Here is a 20,887-nt window from a genome sequence, read left to right on the forward strand (position 1 = left end):
GGGCGGCCGCTGCGCGCGGCTTCCGCGTGCGCCACTTCCGCCGGCAGGCAGGGCCGCCGAGGGAGGGGCGGCGCGGGGCTCTCGGCGCCTGAGGCACCGGGGAAGTCCCAGCGGGGCGGTCCCGGCCGGGCTGTCCCCAGCGGGGCTGTCGCTGGTCCCCGGCCCCCCGCGTGAGTCCGTCCCCGTTGCCGGGGCTGCGCTGGGAGGCGCGGTGCCTGCAGGGGCTGTGCCCCCGCCCCGCCGGGCTCGGCTCTCCCGCGGCGCGCTCTCCTGCTCCGCGCTGCCGGGCTCCGCTCGGAGCAGCCGCCTTTAACACCTACGTAAGTCTGAGGCCTCTCCCTGCTCGGCCCGAGCGCTCCCGCGGTGCGGCGCGTCTGGGGTGCAGCGCCCACAAATCCCGGCTGGCGGCGGCGGCTCCCGTGGATAAGGCTGGACGGAGCAATTCGTGTGCCACTCCCCAGCAAAACGATTTCTTCCAGTATTCGCTTTCAGCGCTCCCTCCCCTAACTCTATTTCCTTCATCTTTTACAAGAGATTTCCCAGACCACCTGCAGTTCTCTGTACCTATTTCAAGCATTTCGTGAAGCTGCCAGGATATCGCTGTTTTTGCTAAAATCACAGCAAACTTTTCATTTTGCTTTCTGTAAGCAAGATTTAAGAGTTCTAAAGTGGCACGTACTCAAGATTTATACCGTTATTGAAATTATCCCCCGTTTTCCTGAAAAGGGCTTTGAAAATGGCTGAGATGTTTATGATGTTAATGTTGACAGTGAAGTTGGCTGAGTTTTGAAGGAATAGCCTGAAACAGAGGTAGTAGGGTCCAAGTCTTAAAATCTTTGCTATTAAAAAAATTGCATATTAAAATTAAATGGCAAGGGAAAGTTAACCCCTGGTGTTCCTTTTTCTCCTGAGTTAAATGCATTTAATGGTTATGGTTGTCTTTTCAATCATATTGACAAGCAAATAATTTACTAATTCCTCTTACCAGAAATGTAAGAGCATTGATAGCATGCCTTATTACATTCCTGAACTCAGTCTCCTGAAGATCCAGGCCTTATTTATGTTACTTTAGTATCATAAAAAGAAGAATTAATACATTCATTGGCTATCTACTGCTTCATACCAGCAGCTGAGGTACCACACTGCTTTGATTTATTCTGAGGGCTGTTATATCAAATGCTGTTGCATGTTGTTTTGGGTGAATTGGATATTTAATTAGGGAAAGATTTTCTTGGTCCTAGAGTTCTTGCTTTGTGGTGAGCCATGCTGTCACTGTTCAGAAATTGTTCAGTGCTTAGCCTCAGCCGCCTGAACGGAATGTGAATTTGTTTACAGATGAGATACATGTCATCCTGTCCCAGATGGGTGGAAAAATGCAGCTTGTAGCTGATCAACACTGGTGCCTTTGTTTGCTAAAATGTATAAATAGTAAAAAGTTTTGTAGTACTTTTGTGGATTTGCCACCCAGCACCCCTTTCTATCTAGAAATTAATACCTTGGCTCTGGGTGTTGATCAGCCTCATCAGAACCTAGGATAGGGACAAGACAGGTTTTTATCTTACAGATTGGTGTATAGCCTCGGAGAGGTGAGTCCTGCTCCCAGATTCCAGAATGGTCATTTTTATTGTGTGTTGATGAAGGTTATTTCAATTTAGATCTTTGCAGATTGAGTCTGTGACCTTCCCAGACATGAATGTACATTCATTAGGTATGCATCTTTGTGGTTTTAGATTTCCAGCTCAAGGTCTGTGCATGTGTGCTGATTTTCCAATGAAGTACATCCTGGTAACTGGTGGTGTCATCTCAGGCATTGGCAAAGGGATCATAGCAAGCAGCATTGGCACCATTCTGAAATCATGTGGTCTTCGTGTCACTGCAATCAAAATTGATCCTTACATAAACATAGATGCTGGAACCTTTTCACCATATGAACATGGTATGAAGATAAGTGCTGTTCTCTTTCACATAAACATTTGTATTTCCAACAATGTGTTCTGGTTTTATTTTTTAAAAACAAATAGTATGGTGTTTACAAGTTGTTTTATCATTGTTTTGAAAGTTTATTGCTTACTCTGTGTTCTCAAGGACACTGTCTGCTCTAAGTTAAGAAACAGAAGCCTGTGTTTTTGAAGATACTGTTATGAGCAGATGCTTCCTTTCTCTAAAATACCACTTCACTGGGAAAATCCTAGCTGTAAGACTTGTTCAGTTAATGCTGTCTTCAGTTCAACTTGACTAAAAACCCCTTTTAAATAGTGCTATGAAACTTACTTGAAACTTAAGTCCTTAAGAGTTACTTAAGAATGCTGTTCTCTGGGTATCAGGGCCTTCTAGTGTAAGTGCCTTCATGAGAGTTAGCTTAAAAGTTCTCATTTTAGTAAGAAAAAAAATCTATTCAAAAACATTAGTGAAGCTTAGAGAACCTAATTTCATTGAAGTGGAGTGTTGTACTTTAGTGGGATATACATTTCTGTAGCCCACTTTTTTCTGCATTAGTGATGTAACTTGTTTTGCCATTGATTTGTTGGGTCATGGCAAAATATTTATAGTTTTTCTGAAGAGCTTTCCAGCCTTTTTTACCTCAAGATCTAGTAACTTGAATTCTGTAAGAAGTTGACTAGGTTCAGAATTTAGAGACTCTTTAGAGGGCTGAGAAAAGTGTGAAGCTGAAGGGTATTTTAAGTGGATTTTTCAGGGTCAAAAATAACCCTTGCTGTGGACATGGATGAAACAATTGACTCAGAAATGGTGATTATGTTTGAAGAAGCATTTTTCTTCATCATAACTTTACTCCTGATCGAAGCCTCAATCTTTAAAATAGATCCAATCAACAAGATTTTATAGTGAAACACTTTTAACATGTATAATAATTCATGCTTACAAAAGCATAGTTTTTCTCTCCTACCAGTAAATGAATATTTTATTTGTTGCTGATTTATGATTCCTAGAGGTTGTTTTCTTCCAGTGAAGGATTACTCTGCTGTTGAAATGCTGGTTAAATATTTATGTGGCTTAAATATTTTGGCAATGTAATTTACATTTTATTTGCAAAACTATATGTATCTGAAGGATGGACATTAGATGTAAAACTGACTTGGATATTAAGTCATACAGACTGACTGCAGCTTGGGTTGCATTATGGACTTTATTGATATGTTGTTGTCATACATAATTGAATTTTTTTTCATTATATTTTAAGATGTCTGTGGAATTCCTGCTGTGTGCTTCATAATTTCTGATTATTTTATTGTTTTTCTGTCTGTTTTTGCTTTCTTTTTTCAGGTGAAGTTTTTGTATTAAATGATGGTGGAGAGGTTGACTTAGATTTGGGAAATTATGAAAGATTTTTGGACATCAGCCTCTATAAAGATAACAATATCACTACAGGAAAGATATATCAGCATGTCATTAATAAAGAAAGACATGGTGATTATCTGGGAAAAACCGTTCAAGGTAATATTTTTAATTTTGCATTTTTTTGTAATTTTAATTTTTAATTTTTGTATATTTTTAATTTTAGTCCATTCGGTCTTCACAAAAGAAGGGATCAGCTAGAACAGGTTGCTTCTTGCTCTTCCACTTTCCTCCTTTCTCCCTTCCAAAAGATATGGAATATTCCTGTAATGTTTGGCTTCTGGGCTCAAGGAAAGGAGAAATGGAGAAAGGACCCCTAGTAGTTTCTTCTTGGCTTTCTGTTCGCTGTTCCCCTTTTGCATGCAAAAATTAGTATATGAACCTAAAGTAAGCTGTGCTTGCCTTCTTTGGTTTTGTTTTGTAGTTGTTCCACACATTACTGATGCAGTTCAGGAATGGGTAATGAATCAGGCAAAAGTTCCTGTGGATGATGACAAAAAAGAGCCACAAATCTGTGTAATTGAGGCAAGTATAGAACCTTTAAGGTTGTATATCTACAGTGACCACAATGAGCTTCTTTGCTTTCTCTTTGCTCCTTACTGTAAAGAGGTCAGATTGAAGTTTTATGGAGAGCAGAAATTCAAAAACATGTTCTATGTTCTTTGGTTTGGTCTGAAAGAGAGGCATGGTCTTATCTCTACAACTTCCATTTACTTGACTGAATCCACTCTAGAGTACAGCTGAAATCGAGCTTCTTAAGAGTTCATCAACTTAGAGAATTCAAGCAGTTACTGTAATGTAAACTGTCTATTCCAAGATCCAGATGTTTGACTGAAGCTTTATACTGTTAATAGTATTGAGAAAACCAGTGTAATACCTGAAATCTCCTGTGGTCTGTAGGACAGCCTTTAACATTGTAGTTTCCATAGAACTTCAAATGTTCATCTTGTTGCTTGTGGTCACGCTTAAAGGAATATATTTAAACAATGTGTAAGTTTGTGTCCCACTTTCTGATGTTATCTTTTGTGGCAACTTTGTTAATTACTTAACCTGCTGATGTTCTGCACAATGGAAACAAGGATTTTGATCCACCCTTAGTAGGGCACTGAGACACCTGGATGAAAGCCAGTAATTGCTAGTAGTACTATTACAGCAGAAAATAATGAAAAAAAGGTTATGGTTGTGAATTTGACAGAACATGTCGCAGATTTAATGCCAGTAGTGACCACTGCAATCAATAGTACCATAAACTTTGTGACCCAGCAGCAGAATTACTGTGTTTCTTATGCAGAAGAATCTGCCTTGATTGAGATACGCTTACCAGTATACCTATAGATCTTTTTCAGATGTTCACAGTGGGAGTCAAATATTTAATTTAAAACAAATATGAAAAAGTAAATATAGAAGTTGCACAAAAACATTAATGAATGATGGTCATATCAGTCCTTTAACTACAGTTTTTTCAGGTTTTTTTCTGTTTTGGTTTGGAGGTTTGTTTTTTTTTTTGTTTTGTTTTGTTTTGTTTTTGTTACATTTATACCTCTAGCCTGACAAAATTATTTTTCTTTATTACTCTAAAAATAATTGTAACATTTTTCCGTTGTAAAATCCTGAAGGAGTTAGTCTAAATATGTGTGGTGTGCAAATATAGTTGTCAGTTTTTCTGGTACTGGATGAACAGAAATATGTAATTCTGTCGAAAACCACTTGGTGGCACAAAAAGATCATTCTGGAATACAGCTATTTCATCAGACTTGTGTGCAAAGCTGCTTTATTCAGTGCTTAGTCTGCTATAGCTCCCTGTGTCCTTGAAAGGCATCTAATTTCTGTCTCTATAAATAAATTTCAGCATGGATTTAGTCTTGCATTTTGGTTTGGTAATAAACAATTATTGGTGTTGGAAAGCCATGATAATATTGAGAAATGTCTGTCTCTAGTTAATCGCAAGTATTTTTTAATCTGACAGGAAATAAAGTTTTCCTATACGAAAACCTTTGCATCAGCCTAACTATTGATTACTGGTTCACCACTTTGAAGGAAGTGTGAAGCATGTATTATTCAGCAGCACCACACATCTTCCCCTGGGAAGCTTATGTATTTGGTGGAAAGTGAACATAACAAAACTGGAAAATTGTTTAATGTTTTCCACAAAAACAAACTGTGCAGAGTAGATGAAAGCACTTTGTAGAGTATTTTTGCAAATTTCAATTGTCAGGTTTTTTTTTCAGATAAAAGTTTCAGAAAACATCTTGAAATACATGAGACATTTTTTTCTTTTGTTTTTGCTTTCTGCCACTCTGACATATCCATTTCCTTTTCAGCTGGGTGGAACCATTGGAGATATTGAAGGAATGCCATTTGTTGAAGCATTTAGACAGTTTCAGTTCAAAGCAAAAAGAGAGAACTTCTGTAATATCCATGTTAGCCTAGTACCACAGGTAAGTTATTAGAATTAATAATATAAATTTTACTCTATATTGGCTTTATATTTGTTCCCTTGTCTCATTAACCCTTTAATGCTGGAGTCAAGTCAAGACCACTGTAACTCCTTGTACAGGACTGAAAGTATTTTTTCATTTGAACTCTAAATTTTGCTTCACAACTCACTGGGGATATTTTGGTTAGCAAAGGTTTGTAATGATGATAGATTTCACCTTCTACAGACAAAAAGATAATTACCAACTACAGCTGTGGATTAGAGAATTGAACAGCAATTGGTAGGATCAATTCTGTGTATTTGAGGACAGAATTATTTATTACATGTGAATATTTCAAAAACAGTCACTGGAGGCTTTGTGCTGTGCTGGACATTCTCCATTTTTTAGCCAAATCCAACTTTTGGAATATTCTTCTTCTTCTTCTGTCCAAACCAATTATATGGAAATTTTTCTCTGAAAACAAAAACAACAAAATAAACTTGACCTGAATTGGAACCCTGCGGTTTCATCACAGTATTTCATATACAAGTGATAACAGTGGTGTAATTTCTGTTTTTGGCATATTATGACTCTCTTTGGATATGTTTATTTCCTGCAAATATTATTACTTGCAATGCATTTTGTCTTTTAATCTGTAAGTGCTTTGTTAGCAGATGTTAGTTGCTATTTGAGCTTTCAAAATGTGCCTTTTCAGCCTAATGCTACTGGTGAACAGAAGACAAAACCAACACAGAACAGCGTTCGAGCACTGAGGGGTTTAGGCTTGTCTCCAGATTTGGTGAGTCAATAAATACAGATTTTTATTTATAGGTCATCTAGAAATATCCTTGCATAACTTGTGTTCAAAGAATAAGCCATAGTCTCTCAGGAGAAATGAGAATTTTAGAAGAAATGCAAAATACGTGCTGCATGGCTCCATTAAAGCCACAGGAAATCAAATTAGTGAAAATCACTCTAAGCTAACTTAATTCAACTAACTTCTTGCAATATCTTGGGACTGTAGCTAGGTTCTTCTAAAGGCATCTTTTTTATAAAAATAATTCTTCACTGCTAAAAATAATTGAAATCTCGAATTCACTTTGTAGAAAGACCTAGAATGTTTCTGTCTTGTAACATTCAGATTTTTTTTGCATTATTAAGAAGAAGCAATGTGTGTATCCTCAAAAAAGAAAAACTATTTATAAGATAGTCACACAACTAAATTTTTTGTTGTGCTTTTTCTGGTTTTTTTGAGCTCTTTAATTTTGCATTTATGAATGAATGTGTTTTTAACTACAAAACCAATGGATTTGGAAATAGGGTATGTGTAAGATGTGTTTGGTGTGAAGTGGCTGTGACATGATAATTGTAACCAGCTTGTGGAAGGAAAGACTTTTATTAATGTAATGCTGTACTGTCTTCCAAGTTTCAGGGTGTAATTTCCAAAATCCCTCTTGAAGTGCTAATTGCATAGGGAAGGTTGCCTGTTCTTTTTGAAGGCTTTTAAGGCAGTTGCCAGGGCCCTGACTTCCCCCTCCCCACCAAAAAATAATTTTCTTTAAAAAGCCTGTTAAGTGGGTGTGTGTAATAAAAGGAGAACAGACAAACACAGTGACTGTCTTGCATCTTGCGTTCTTGCCTGGGGCAGTTCTGGACTGCCAGGAGCACAGTATCATTTTTGGTTTTTGACTGCTGCTGTTGACACTTGAAGCAGGGACAGCTCTCACTTCAGGTGCAGCCTCTTGGTGCCCTCATAAAGTTCCTTGAGTGCTGCTTCAGGACAATATTTAAATGGTTGCTGTCTTGGCCAGGCAGCACGTCGAGCAGCTCCTCCAGCCGAGCCTGTTCCATCCAGTTCTGAATCCCTGCTGCCTCCCTGCCTGCTCCCGGGCATCCCCGGAGGGGCTGCTCAGCTCTATGTGCCCCAGCCTCTGTTCTGCCCAGGCTGCTCTGAGTGCCAAATGGACATTGTGCTGTGGCTGCAGAGATCCTGTGCTCTGATGCAGCACTTAGAGTCTGCACTTGTCAGAGCTGCCCCGTTGGATTCAATTTTTCCTCGTTTTGTGTTATGTTCCTTTGCAGTGCATCTCTCCCATTTTTATTGTAGCCACGCTATTTTTGTGCTGGCTCTGATGTTTTTGATTTCTGTGTCTGCATTAACTTTAAATGGATGATAGATTTCAAAGTGGGTTTACTCATGTGCTTGTACTATCAAGGTTTATAAATTATACCTTCAAGCTTCAAACTGTACTAAACTTCAGGAATGAATTGTGCTTAAGTGAATAGAATGTACAATTTGTTTCCTAATTACATTTTGATCTAAAAGTACACTAATTTTCCCTTATACTCGGCATTTTTTTCTGTTTCTAGAATTACTTCTAAGGATAAGTTAATTAGACTCCATCAGTATCAATGTAGCTAAGCTGCATTAGCAAGGTGATCAAAGGGCAGCTACAAGCTTCTGAGCAAAAGGGCTTGATGAATTAAATAGTTGCATTTGCTTGAAAGACAGGGAAAGTAACAAACTAGCCTTGTAACAGGCTCATCCTACTTTTTGTTATACTTTCAGGTTTCAGAGTAACTGAAGGGAGTAGACTGAGTAATCAGTAGCACTTTACTAGAGCGGTTCTGCATTTTGATCTAGTTGCCTGGAGTTACATAATGCACAAAAAGACCCTTTCCAACAAGCACTAAAGCATGTAATTATTTTTTCAATTGGTTAAAAATTATCAATATTTTCTAAAATTACCGGGGCTTAAATGTGTCAAAAAAATACTAGCACCAGTAAAAACCCCATACAATTATCAATTAGTTTTCTCTTCTTTGGCCTCGTTTTTGTCATCATGTCTACATTAAGAAGATGGTGAAATACTGAAATACTCATGCATGTAAGCTAAATGCTATTGCTCTCAATTTAAATCTGATCTTACTGATAAGATTACAATATTTCTTTTGATTCATCATATTATACTTCTAGAGCTGCTAGACTTGTGGCAAAGAGTGTTGCAAAGAGTAGCTGCAAGAAAGAAGAATATGAGGAAGGAATATTACAGAGAATTCCAATGAAAGATGAATGAAAATTGGTCAGTATGGGCAGGTGATGGATTTGCTTCTGCCTTGCTAGTAGATATTTGTGAGCTCTGATATATCGTAGAACTCCAAAAGGGGGGAAAGAGTAAAAAAAGGGACATTTGTTTGTGCTCTGCTTCCAAAAGAGATGAATTTCACTATGAAATATTGAGGATCTTCTATTGGTTTGCCTAGTAAATATTTGAAGTTTTTCCTTCTGTTATGACAGATAGTCTGCAGAAGTGCAAAACCTATAGAGATGGCTGTGAAGGAGAAGATTTCCATGTTTTGTCATGTGGAGCCTGAGCAGGTCTGTGCTTCAATATTACATGTGGGAAAGTATACAAATATTTCTGTGCATTTCTCTTTTCAACTTCTGACTGCTTCATTCATATGTGATTGTTTTTATAATTTTTATCTTGCTATTATGGATGCCATAGCATTTTCAAAATATCAGGAGTATATATGTTAAGTTTTATGTCAGACAGTCATTAATAATTTAAATGTGTGTTGAGTAAAAGCTAATAAAAATAGATTTTGAGTGCATGGTTAGTTGTTATACATAGCATGAAACTGTACAGTTTTCACAACTATGGCTGGTTTTATTAATTTTTTATTATTAGGTATTTATTGCCCATAAATCATCTCAAGTGAATATAATAATGGATGAACAAAGTGTGGTTAAAGCTAGGTGATTTGCTTATGTCCACAGATATAAGCAACAGCCACATGAACACTCTTACTGTGATTATATGTAATGGGCTAATTATGCCCTTAAGCATGCATCTATGGTACAGTTATATATTCTCCTATAATTCATGTGTGGTTTTTCCCCCAATAGTTTACAATTAATTGCTATTCAAATGTTAATTTTGATTAATTGACTGCTCTTTAAATATTTTTCCAAGTGAGAGCATTTTACTTTTCAATGTACTGGATAATGCTGAAGGTACAACAGATTCAGATTGAATGGGCACACAGAGAGGCACGGGGCAGCACACACATGTACAAAGTTTGTGATGAGCAGAAGCATCTCAAGGGTAACAAACAGAGTACACATGTCTTGAGAATACTTGTGCTCAGGATTCTGAGCTCTGTGATCTCAGGTAAACCAAGCACAATCACCTTAATTGCTGGCAGCTTGGATGCAGTTTGTAAATGTGTTCTGAACAAAAAGGTCCTTAGATGGACTGTACTCAGTAATTACATCCGCTAGTTCACTAACAACATACTTTTAGGAGACTGTCACAACTAAATTGGGTCTGTTTTGTTAGGTTTAATTTGTTTTCTCGCTTTCATGCTTAATACTCCTCAAGCTTAAGAGGGGAGGAAGGAACTGCTAGCAAGCATGAGTGTTTGTGGGGCCAGATGTTTGCATTAAAACTGATGCATTGGTAGGCTTGGCAAGCCTGGATGATGGTATGATGGAGAAGTAAACCACATTTTTACTTTTTGAGTAACTTTTTCTTGTACATTTAATGTAATCTTAAATATTAGCTGTTCTGTCCTGCTCATTCAAAAGGAAGATATTTAAAAACCAGAATGTGTGTAGAATAAAAAATGCATCTAGTATCCAAAAGTAGAATGAATGTTTCCTATGAAAAATTTACATAAGTTTTTTATGTTCTGCCTTTTTTTTTGTTAGGTGATATTTATTCATGATGTTTCTTCTACTTACCGAGTACCAATCCTATTGGAGGAGCAAGGCATCATTAAGTATTTTAAACAGAGGCTAAATTTACCTATTGATGACCAGCCAAGTGATCTTCTAATGAAGTGGAAGAAAATGGCTTGCAGGTATTCTACATCCTGCTGCTTTCTCTAGAAGTGTTGTAATTCCAGGTCAGTTTTAGCTGCTATGAAGTCTCCAAACTGGACTGACTGGGTTAGTGCTGATGGACACTTGTGAATGGTCTGGGTTTAAAACCACTGGCAGTTTGGAAATTTAAAGGGATATCTTGTGGAGTTAAAGAAAAAGCAAATGCTGTTAAAATGGTTTTTGTTTTTTTTTCTTTTTTTTTTTTTTTTTTTTTTTTGTGAAATTTGGTGTAGTAACTGAAGAACTTTTTTTTGTCAGATACGAAAGGTTGCTGAAAGTGTGTTCCATAGCTCTCGTGGGCAAGTACACAAAACTAAGTGACTGCTATGCATCTGTTTTCAAAGCTCTGGAACACTCTGCATTGGCAATTAATTACAAACTGGATTTAATGGTGAGCATATTTCTGGCTTTTGCTTTCAGTAATGCTTTGATTCTACTGTTGTATCATTCTGTGGTAACCTACTAGTTCCCATCATGTGTGGCAGTTTTAATTCATGTGAAAACTAGAAAATGAAACATGCAGATAAATACAGACTGGCCAAGCATCTAATTTTTTAAAAGAAATGTTTACAGATTTAATTATTTTATTTGGAACTAAACTTACCTGAAAGGAACACAGAAGTTACCCAAAACTGGATCTGATGAAAAAGCAAATTTTATCTTCAAATTTGTATTTACTGTAATAGTTAGATTTCACTTGTTTTCATGACACATAGTTTTATGGTGACCTTGGCAGTCCTGGGTTAACAGTTGGATTCAATGATCTTAGATATCCTTTCCAACCTAATTATTTTATGACTAGAAAAGGGCAAATGTACCAGTCTTAAAAAAAAAAAAAGGCACAAATTAGGTCTTGGGGAAATGGCAGGTGGTCAGCCTTTTCTTGTTCCCTGGGAAGAGTATTAGCTAATACTCTAAAAAATTGTTTGTGTGTGCATGAAGAAACAAGAAAATGGGAACAGCCAGAATTGATCCCTGGGGATTTTTAGATCCTGACTGGAAATGATCCTAAGCAGCCTGCTCTAATTTGACTTGCTTTGAGTAGGGAGTGAGGCTTGAGACTTCCCAATGTCCTTTCTGCCCTACATGATTGTGTCACTGTAGGGTTTCGTACCGACAGCTGCAGAGGGGAAAATTTTTATGATATGAAAAATAACTTTGCTTTTAGCAAAAAAGGTGAAATGTGCCTGCTCTGTCTGCAAATGTACAGCAAGCTTCATGTGCTGCTGGTCTTAATTTTGGTGGGACTTCTGCATTAACAAACATGAAAACTGATGGCTGCTGAGCTCCAGTGCAGTGTTGCAATGTTAACAGACACAGTTCCCACTGTACTTTACTGCATGTCCAAATCTCTTTTTACTGTTTATGCCCAAAGGCTGTCAGTATAATCCCATACTGTGAAGGAGCTGCTTAATCTGAATGACAAAATGTTGATGCTTCTTTAACTGATAAATGTTCCTTCTTAATATGTTTGGCAAGGAAAATACAGTTAACTCCAACTGTCATTAGTTTCTCTTTCCAACCTTGCAGTATCATAGTGTCTTTTTAGTTGGTTGTGTAATATTCTTCAAGTATAGAATAGCAACATTCAAAAGTAGTTATTTTTCTGTTGTATTTTGATGCCTTCTGGAATGTGGAAAAAGTAGAAAATATTTGCTAGAAAGCAGTCTTGTCTGGGAAACTTTCAGCAATCTCCTTGTCAGTTGCCTTTCTCTGCACACAGGTGAGTTCTGCCATTTCAGATGATCTCATTTTTATGGAGGATGGACTTTACATCAGAATGTGGTTAATTATGTTAATCTGAGAAAAAGGCTGACAGAACCCAGAATCAAACTCTGATCTTTTGTGTCCCCAGTGCAGTACATTGTCCCCTCACTTCACTCTAGTGGTGCATCAGGACCCGTGCTTTTTAGTAATACTAGAGATTCTAATGGACCATTTCCAGTAGGGCATAGGTAATGATTCTTTCTTCCTTTCTACCCAAGAGTCCCCAGGAACACCTTTCTCACAAACAATGCATATTTTTCCAGTCTTATTATAAGATTGGAGAAGCTGTGGCACCCAAAAGCCAGACACGTAAACATCCCGGCCACATCCCATTGGGATGGCAGGATGAGGTCAGCACCACTCCTTGCTTGGCCCTGGTTGCCCTAGGAGGGTAACTTGGGTTCAGAGTTGCAAAGCATTCTAGTTGATCTGCTTCCCTGGAGGGTGCCAAACAGGGCTGCAGGCAGACACAGCTCCTGAGCTGTGTGCAAAGAAAAGGGCACAGATTGCTGCAGTTAGAGCAAACACTGGATCTTGAAAGCAAATACTGGGTCTTCAGTGAAGTTGTTACAGTTTTATTGGCAAATTCACTTGAAACTCTTAATAATTTCTCTTAGCACTTGATCATATACTGTCTGCTACTTGTTCTGTGGAAGAAGAGACCATTTCATTGCATGTTTTTCTCTATTAGTACATAGATTCAACAGAACTTGAACATTCTATGGAAGCAGAGAACTCAGTGAAATATCACCAGGCATGGCACAAACTGTGCAAAGCAGAGTAAGTGACATTGGGCATTCTGTATCCCAAATGTAGACCATGATATTTATTTCATGTGATGAAAAATGATTCAGTAAATGAAATAATTTCTCAATGCATCCAGACTTTTGTTACTTATATGAAATTGAATGGGTGGTGAAAAGCTTCAGCAAATTGAAGTATCAACATGTATCCTCAAAGTCTGCTCAATCTCTTTAGACAAATTGCAGGTTTTTTTGGTTGTTGGTTTAGGGTTTTGATTTTTTTGTTGTTGTTTTGCTTTTTTGGATATCCTTTCTTTACAGTGCAGATCAGTTGTCAAAGCTTTGTTGTCAACATGCAGCATAGTGAAAGCTGCTTGTAAATGCACCCTACAAATGTTTTTGTTAAGAATCATTGCTAGGATTTCAATTTGTATTTTTAAAGTGATGTTGTTTCTTGTCTAGATGCATTTAGTTTTTTTGGTATTAGAAGATCTAAATTTTGGGTGTTAGGATTTTAAGCAATGAGTATGTAGCTAGTTTATTTGAGCACTATTTATTTAAGCAGTGGGAATTTCACTGTGAAATGTGATATTGGTCAGATGACAATTGGGGTAGGTAGATGAAACAAATCTCCAATTTTAATGTCTTTGTATTCTGAATGTTCTTATAAAACATGCCTTTCATGAATTGTGCTTGCTTAGTTATAACTTCAATAGTCTTCAAGTTGTGTGGATTCCTCTGCTGGCTTGATTCTACATGTTAATTCTTTTATATATGGCTGTCATTACAGTGGCATTCTGGTCCCAGGAGGTTTTGGAATTCGGGGAACAGAAGGCAAACTCCAAGCTATCTCCTGGGCAAGAACAAAGAAAAAGCCTTTTCTTGGTAAGATCATTAGAGTGAGAAATTTCTGTGTTTAGGAGATGTATAGCAAGCTAATTGATTTGATTAAAAAAAGACAAACCCCCACATTAGAGAAGGATCCTGTGTTAGGGAAGTATGTGTGATGCTGTGACTATCTGCCATGTAAAGAATCCCCAGGAGCATAGTCTTGTACCACATCTGCTGTATGAGGAAGGGAAAAAAACAATCCCATCTGCAAAGGTTTAATTTACATGTACAAAAGTGGAGAGTCTTTCCTTCTCATTGTAATTATATCACTATAATTCTCTTTATTAAACAGTTTGCAGAAAACATAAATGTCTTTGGACCACTTTTGCTATATTAAATTTTTTTTTTTTTTTTTTATTTACTGGTATATGTTATTACAGTAAAGTCCAAAGACATCATCTGGCCTATAAGCTAAGTGCTGTTTGTGTAAGTGCCTCTGAGGCTTTGCTTCCCACTCCACATTTCTTACTCTTAAGTGTCTGAGTAGTTGCCAAAGCAAAGTTTGAATCTGGATGTACCCAGGCTTTCACCTTCTGTTTCTCTTTGCAGTAATTATTGGTGAAATAGATGAGAGAAATAAAATATCTTTGAAAGGGCTTAAAGTGCATAATTGTGTCACATGTATTTACAATGTGCCAAGTTTGAAGTGTGAGTTTTACATTGAGCAGCCACTTTTGGTTTAGGTTTTTTGTAAGTCTGTGTATATGCAATGAATACCAAGATTTCAAAGCAGTCAAGTTTAAGACAGAGCAGCAAGTACTTAGTCAGTCCCATTCTTTGGCCTGGAAATTCTGGAGTTTTTGTTTTCTCTTCTAGGAGTTTGCCTGGGAATGCAGTTAGCAGTTGTGGAATTTGCAAGAAACTGTTTGAATTGGGAAGGTGAGCTCAGTAGGCTGGTGTGAATATGATTTATTTAGAGGAACTTTTATTCTCTGTGTGAAATGTATGTCTATTATTAAAACTCTTTACAGATCCTGTGGTTGTTAGATACTTAGGTCTTGCAACAAGACCATTTTCAGCTAAGTACCCTGTGCTACCTCTCTGTGCAAGGGAGTAAGAACTCTTTGTTATATGCATTGTTTGAAACCTGCTTTTTGATCTAAAGAGTGTAGAAGAAAGCGTGCTTTAGAGTTCACCTCTGTAGTCTCTTTCTGAAGGGTGCTGAAGCTGAGAAGTGGTTTTCTCACTTGCCTTCTCATTAGCCAGAGGGGCCAAGCAAGAGCCATTCAGTAGTAGTATGAAGAGATTTAACTTATCAATGAATTTCTAATTCTAAGAGCTGGGAGAAAAGTGTTTTAGAAAGCAAGAAAGGGAACTTATGTGTCTGAGGTCATATGCTTCCTATGATTGCTTCAAAAGTGGTGCAGGATGCATTTCAAATCATGAGATTGTAACATAAATATAGACAAGCCCTGAAATGCCACAGAGCTTTTATGAGTTTGTAGTGCATGCAGAGCAAATGTACTGTGTTTACTTTGAACTTCTGTTCCAGATGCAAATTCTACAGAATTTGACCCAGACACAAAAAACCCAGTTGTAAGTACTGTTTTTTCCCTGCATGTGTTTTGTGAACATACACCTTTCTTAAAAAGGGAGTTTACTCTGTGTTAGTTAAAATTTATCTATATTTCTATGTGGTAGGACATGAGGTGATATCTGCTGTCCTTACTCAGTATTGTTTAGAAAGGTATTTTCTTTTGATAGTGTCTTGCCACTGCCTATTTGCTTCTGTGAATTGCCTTAGCTTTAATTTTGTAATTTTTCTTATGGTTTCCTTGTGTGTAAACTCATGCTGGGAGTAGACAATTATTATTAAGTTGGCTTTACTAGGGAATAAAATATAAAAGGGACCTGAAACATGTAGCACAAGCTATTACCAAAATAAAAATTTGTATGACAAGATAAGGATTAAATGGAAATGGGCTGAAAAATTCTTGCATTTCCTATATATATAGTATAAATAATCACTATACCCATCCTCCCCATGCATCTTACAGTTCTCCTTTTGACAAAACTGTCAATGCCCCAGATATGGCAGGGCTCTCTGCATCATATGCTGATGATAGCATTTTAGAGTGGATTTCACTGCATTAATAATGTAGTAAAACTTATAAGTGTAAAACTTATAACTGTAGTAAAATTTATAAGTAGTAAAGCTTATAGAGCATTTGCTCAGTTTTTCAAAGTTTCTTGTTTGCATAGGAAAGATAATCCAGTCTGAACTTTTGAAGGTAAATTAAAGACCTTCAGAGTTTCAGGAGAGACTTGCTGCTAGAATTTGGTGGTATTTGGAGAAGTCTCCAGGTGAGTGAAGGGAAACTTTTGGCATCAAATTTGTGGCCTTACCGTAGTTAGAGGTCTCTTCCTTTCTCCTTGACTATGTGCAAAAATGTACTCTTCCACTGCAGGGGTCAATTTCATAATAGCAATGTGTTGTAAAATGTGGAAGATGTTGAAAGCTTACTGTAGAATTTTAGGTTGTAAGAAGATAGAGTACAGAAGACGGATTCTGGGGCATCCTTATTTCTAGAGCTTTTTGAGTGTCAGTTTTATTTAATGGTATTTATCTAATTTGAGTGTCAGTTTTATTTAATGATATTTAACTGGGTGATCTGCAGTTTACATTCAAGGGCAAGTAAAGTAGATTGTTAAAGAGAAAATTATGTGTACATAAAGTTAAGAAAATAATGGAGTGAATGTGTCATAGAAGATTAATACTTGTTTATGATGGAAGTGTTATCATTGCAGTATGTATAATGGATATTCTGTTTTTCTGAGCTGCATTAAGGTTCTGAAATTGGTTATTGACAGTCATATTTCAGCATCTTAATCTGATCTTTGACAGCTCAGTTCTGGACAAGAAACAGATGTAAATCTTTCCATGTGGAAGATTTGCACTACCAATAATTACAGCCACTAAATAATCTGCTTTAGCAGAGTCCATCTTGTGCTGAAAGCTGTTTAGATATTCTATATAATCAATAAAAACAGTTGAAATAGAAGCAGATTACTGAATTATCAAACTGATGTAGATGTTTCCTTCTCCAAGAAAGTTAATTGGAGTATATCAGCACTGATAATATATTGTGATGCTACTGTGCACTAACTTAGGACTGAAGCAGTGTACTTTTCTTTTGGTTTCCCCTCTTAAAACAGAAGAGGGAGAAGGAAGGTACTGGTGAGGCAGTAGTTACATTTCCTTTTATTTTTTTAAGAAAAGATAGAACTTGACAGGTAGTTTTGCAGGGGAACTGAGGGGCATCATAAAAGATGCAGCTACTTACATTGCTTCTTAATTTGCTAAGCATTCAGGTACTCAGAACTGTACTACTGAAGTTGATAGTTTCATCTAAAGTATGTAGAAAATATTTTGGTCTCTTGTGTTTCTCTTTGTTGACTGCATCTATGGAAATTTGAACCTTTTTGCTGCAAATAAAAACTACAATTATCAAGTAGTCCTGTAACTCAGTATTACACAGAATCATTTAGGTTGGAAAAGACCTGCAAAATCAAGTCCAACCTTAAACCAAATACCACCTTGTCAACTGGACCACAGTACCAACTGGCCCTAAGTACCACATACATCTGTGTCTTGAATATCTTCAGGGATGATGACCTCACCACATCCCGGCTGGCCCATTCCAATGCTTAGCAACTCTTTCAGAGAAATTGGTCCTGATTTCCATCCTGAACCTCCCATGGCACAGCTTGAGGCCCTTTCCTCTCATCCTGTCACTGGCTGCCTGAGAGAATCCCCCGGTGCCCACCTGCTGCTGTTGGGCAGTTGTAGAAATTGATAGGGTCACCCCTGAGCCTCCCTTTCTCCAGGCTAAACCCCAGCCTTCTCAACAGCTCCATGTCAGACTTGTGCTCCAGACCCTTCTTCAGGTCTGTTGCCATTTTGTGGACATACTCCAGCACCTCAATGTCCTTTTGCCCAGGGCAGCTTTCCAGCCACTCTTCCCCAAGCCTGGAGCATTGCTCCAGCTCAGCAGGGCAATGAGGGAGGTAAATGAGCTCTGAGCACAGCCCACATTCTTGGTTGATTATTTGCAGGTGATGTTCCCATTACAGATTTTTAAGCTTTTTACTTTACTTCTTAGCCTTTTTGAAAAATAATGATAGGTAAATTTTTAGTATTCTTTGCAGGAGGATGACTGTTCAGAAAGGTCACACATTTGCTTGAGTGTAGAGCTTGGTATGAGTTTTCTCATGCAAATGGTAATTTCACAAAGAACTCCTTTAAAGGGAAACAGTATGGTCTGAACTGCTAGTGAACTGGATTCACTGGATGGATGAAGAATTATTTGTTGATCCATTTCCCTCATATTCCTCTGCTATTAAACTTAGCTTTTTTTAAAATGATGCTTTTAATTATGTTCTTTGTCTGTTTTATTGCAACTGCATCTAATACTGTTCTGGAAGAAAAAAAAAAGACTTTCTGGAAATAATTTTTTTCTTTGATTTACAAAAGCTAATTTTACTTGTGATCATTGTTCTTCATGTACAATTACACCTTGTATGGGATCATGAACCTGATCTTACTGCGCTGGGTAAAATAACTGCATTTTCTATATACTCAAGAAATTGTGCAGAAGTATTTTTTGCCAGTAGGTGACACTCTTAAAACATGTTAATTTCCTAGTGCCCACGTTTCCTATTCAGGATGTCAGTAACCTGATTGAATTCCAAAATTTCTAAGGTTGCCCAAGAGATGAAAAGGAAAGTATGTCTCACACATGCAAAAAGCATGTCCTAAAATTCTGTGATTGTACTTAAGTGTGTATCTAAGGTTGGTAGTGGAGCTTGGTTAGCATAATGTGCATGTGGTGTATTTACTTTTTAAATCAAAGCATATAGTTAATTTAGAATATTTTCGTAAACCAGGAAAAAAGTAATACATACATTTTTTTTCTTCTAAGAAGTAACACATTTCAACAACTAAAGGGCTTTTGTAAAAGAAAGGCCTGGGAGCATATTAGGACAATCATATGATGTTTAAACATCATATTTTTAAAGTCTTCCATTCATGCATCACTGGTGTGGAGTACTTTATTCCTCATTTCATTGAGGGGAAATTCAGGCAGAGGAACGACAGTAATATGGGATCTTGAATGCACTTCACAGGCTTTGCAATTAAGCCAAGTCTTTAAGTCCTTAAGTAACTTGAGAAATCTATGTGATTTATCAATATAATGGATGATGTTGGTGCTAAAATGCAGTCCAAAATTTCAAGTTCTCTAGCAGGATTAGTCCTTAATCCACTGATTACTTGTCTTCAAAATATCCGTTCTTCATATTTCTCTTTCACTAATTTCTTCTTGAAGTAAATAATAATGCCCATGAAAACACATCTGTTACAGGAGTCATACAGTGAAAAGATTAGAACTGCACCAAATAAGGCTAATGAACTTTAACTGCAACAACAGTCACTCAGTTTATATACATACTTGTATGTTCCCGTTTCACAGAGTCATAACAAAAAAAGTACATACTTATGTAAATATAATTTAAAATGAGCATCAAATGTTGCAGTTATCATTCTTGGCATTGCTACATTGCTATTGAAAATAAGTACTTAAGTTTTGAAAAATTTGAACTGCTTGTTTTATGAAGTGTCATCTTTTGTGAATGATGAAACTGAACTGTGAGGAGTATTGGATAGTGTACTCTAGGAAACACTCCTCAGATGGAATGCTGCACCTTTCTTTTTGTGTGTTTTAGAAACTGTGTGATTTGAATTTCTCTAGAGGTCCAAATAATAGCCCAGGTAGAGCAGGATTTGTTAAATCACACCTCAAATGTAGCATGAAATAGAAACAGTAGTTCTGAATTAGTTGGAAGGCATTTTAACTGGAATGTGTGGCTGGTGACTGTGGATGAAACACAATACAAGCATGCTTTCTTTTCTGTTAAATCTTTATTCCATATGCTTTAAAATAATAACAAATCTGTGGGTTTAGATGTACATGTCATGTAAACAAATGCCAGGCTCTTCTCCAAAGCAGTGATACTCGTTGTTGCAGATGCCTTACTGTCCTGTACTAGTTATCTTTTTTACAATCATCATAAACTCATCAAAGCTGACAGATCCATCCTTATTTTTGTCCAACGATTTAATTATGTTATCAAGTGAGAATTGATCCTGTTTTTATAAGACAAGAATTAAAGAAAAAAAAAAAAGAGAATGAAATTATTAGATCACCATGAGCATTTTTCTATGAAGCATGTTGCCAAGAAATGATGCATTCAATAACAGTCAGTGTTACTTGAAGGTGTTACTGGTGGTGTTGTATTTACTGGTTTGACTGGTTAAACTAGTAGGACAGTGTCTGTTGTTTCCTTCCAAAAATATTAACAAAGGTATATAAACATTTGAGAAAGATGAAGTATTACTCAGATGGATTACTTCACTCTTTGGGGTAAATTTGGAATCTGGGAAATGGAGCAGGTGAAATAGCTGCAGCAGGTGCATAATCACCTGTAAAAATTAATATGCATATGACCTACTCCTTTATTAGACACTAAATTGGGCCCTGTATGCACGTTTTGAAAAAAATGTTGCTACTTTCTTTAGGCTTTGGGCCAGGATCTGAGGGTCTCTTTCCCTCCCTTTTCTCCCTCCTTAGTATGAATACTGTACTCACTGTTCAAAACATCTTGCTAATGTAATACATTTAGTTTAGATTATTAGCTTCTTTTATTTGTTGTGTCTGGTAAGAGTGCATGTAGCATCCTGATGCAGTGAATATTCTGATAACAACCCTGATCAGGCTAATTAAATAATATAAACCAAATTTGGAGTTATCATTTAAATTCATAAAATG

The 20,887-nt window shown here is 37.1% G+C and overlaps 1 protein-coding gene across 1 annotated transcript in view; it reads left to right on the forward strand.

Annotated features, from left to right (window-relative positions):
• The first annotated feature begins 105 nt into the window (after window positions 1-105).
• Window positions 106-20,887, forward strand: part of CTPS2 (CTP synthase 2) — a 59,064-nt gene continuing 38,282 nt past the window's right edge. Inside the window, exons 1-13 of the mRNA XM_036383197.2 lie at window positions 106-320; window positions 1,731-1,936; window positions 3,283-3,453; window positions 3,779-3,879; window positions 5,676-5,792; window positions 6,487-6,570; window positions 9,070-9,150; window positions 10,486-10,637; window positions 10,918-11,050; window positions 13,118-13,206; window positions 13,960-14,054; window positions 14,877-14,939; window positions 15,553-15,596. Coding sequence (XP_036239090.1) covers window positions 1,753-1,936; window positions 3,283-3,453; window positions 3,779-3,879; window positions 5,676-5,792; window positions 6,487-6,570; window positions 9,070-9,150; window positions 10,486-10,637; window positions 10,918-11,050; window positions 13,118-13,206; window positions 13,960-14,054; window positions 14,877-14,939; window positions 15,553-15,596 — 1,314 coding nt within the window. The 5' untranslated portion in view covers window positions 106-320; window positions 1,731-1,752. The remainder of the gene's footprint in view (window positions 321-1,730; window positions 1,937-3,282; window positions 3,454-3,778; window positions 3,880-5,675; window positions 5,793-6,486; window positions 6,571-9,069; window positions 9,151-10,485; window positions 10,638-10,917; window positions 11,051-13,117; window positions 13,207-13,959; window positions 14,055-14,876; window positions 14,940-15,552; window positions 15,597-20,887) is intronic.

Source organism: Molothrus ater, chromosome 2, assembly GCF_012460135.2.
Source record: "Molothrus ater isolate BHLD 08-10-18 breed brown headed cowbird chromosome 2, BPBGC_Mater_1.1, whole genome shotgun sequence".
NCBI lineage: Eukaryota > Metazoa > Chordata > Aves > Passeriformes > Icteridae > Molothrus > Molothrus ater.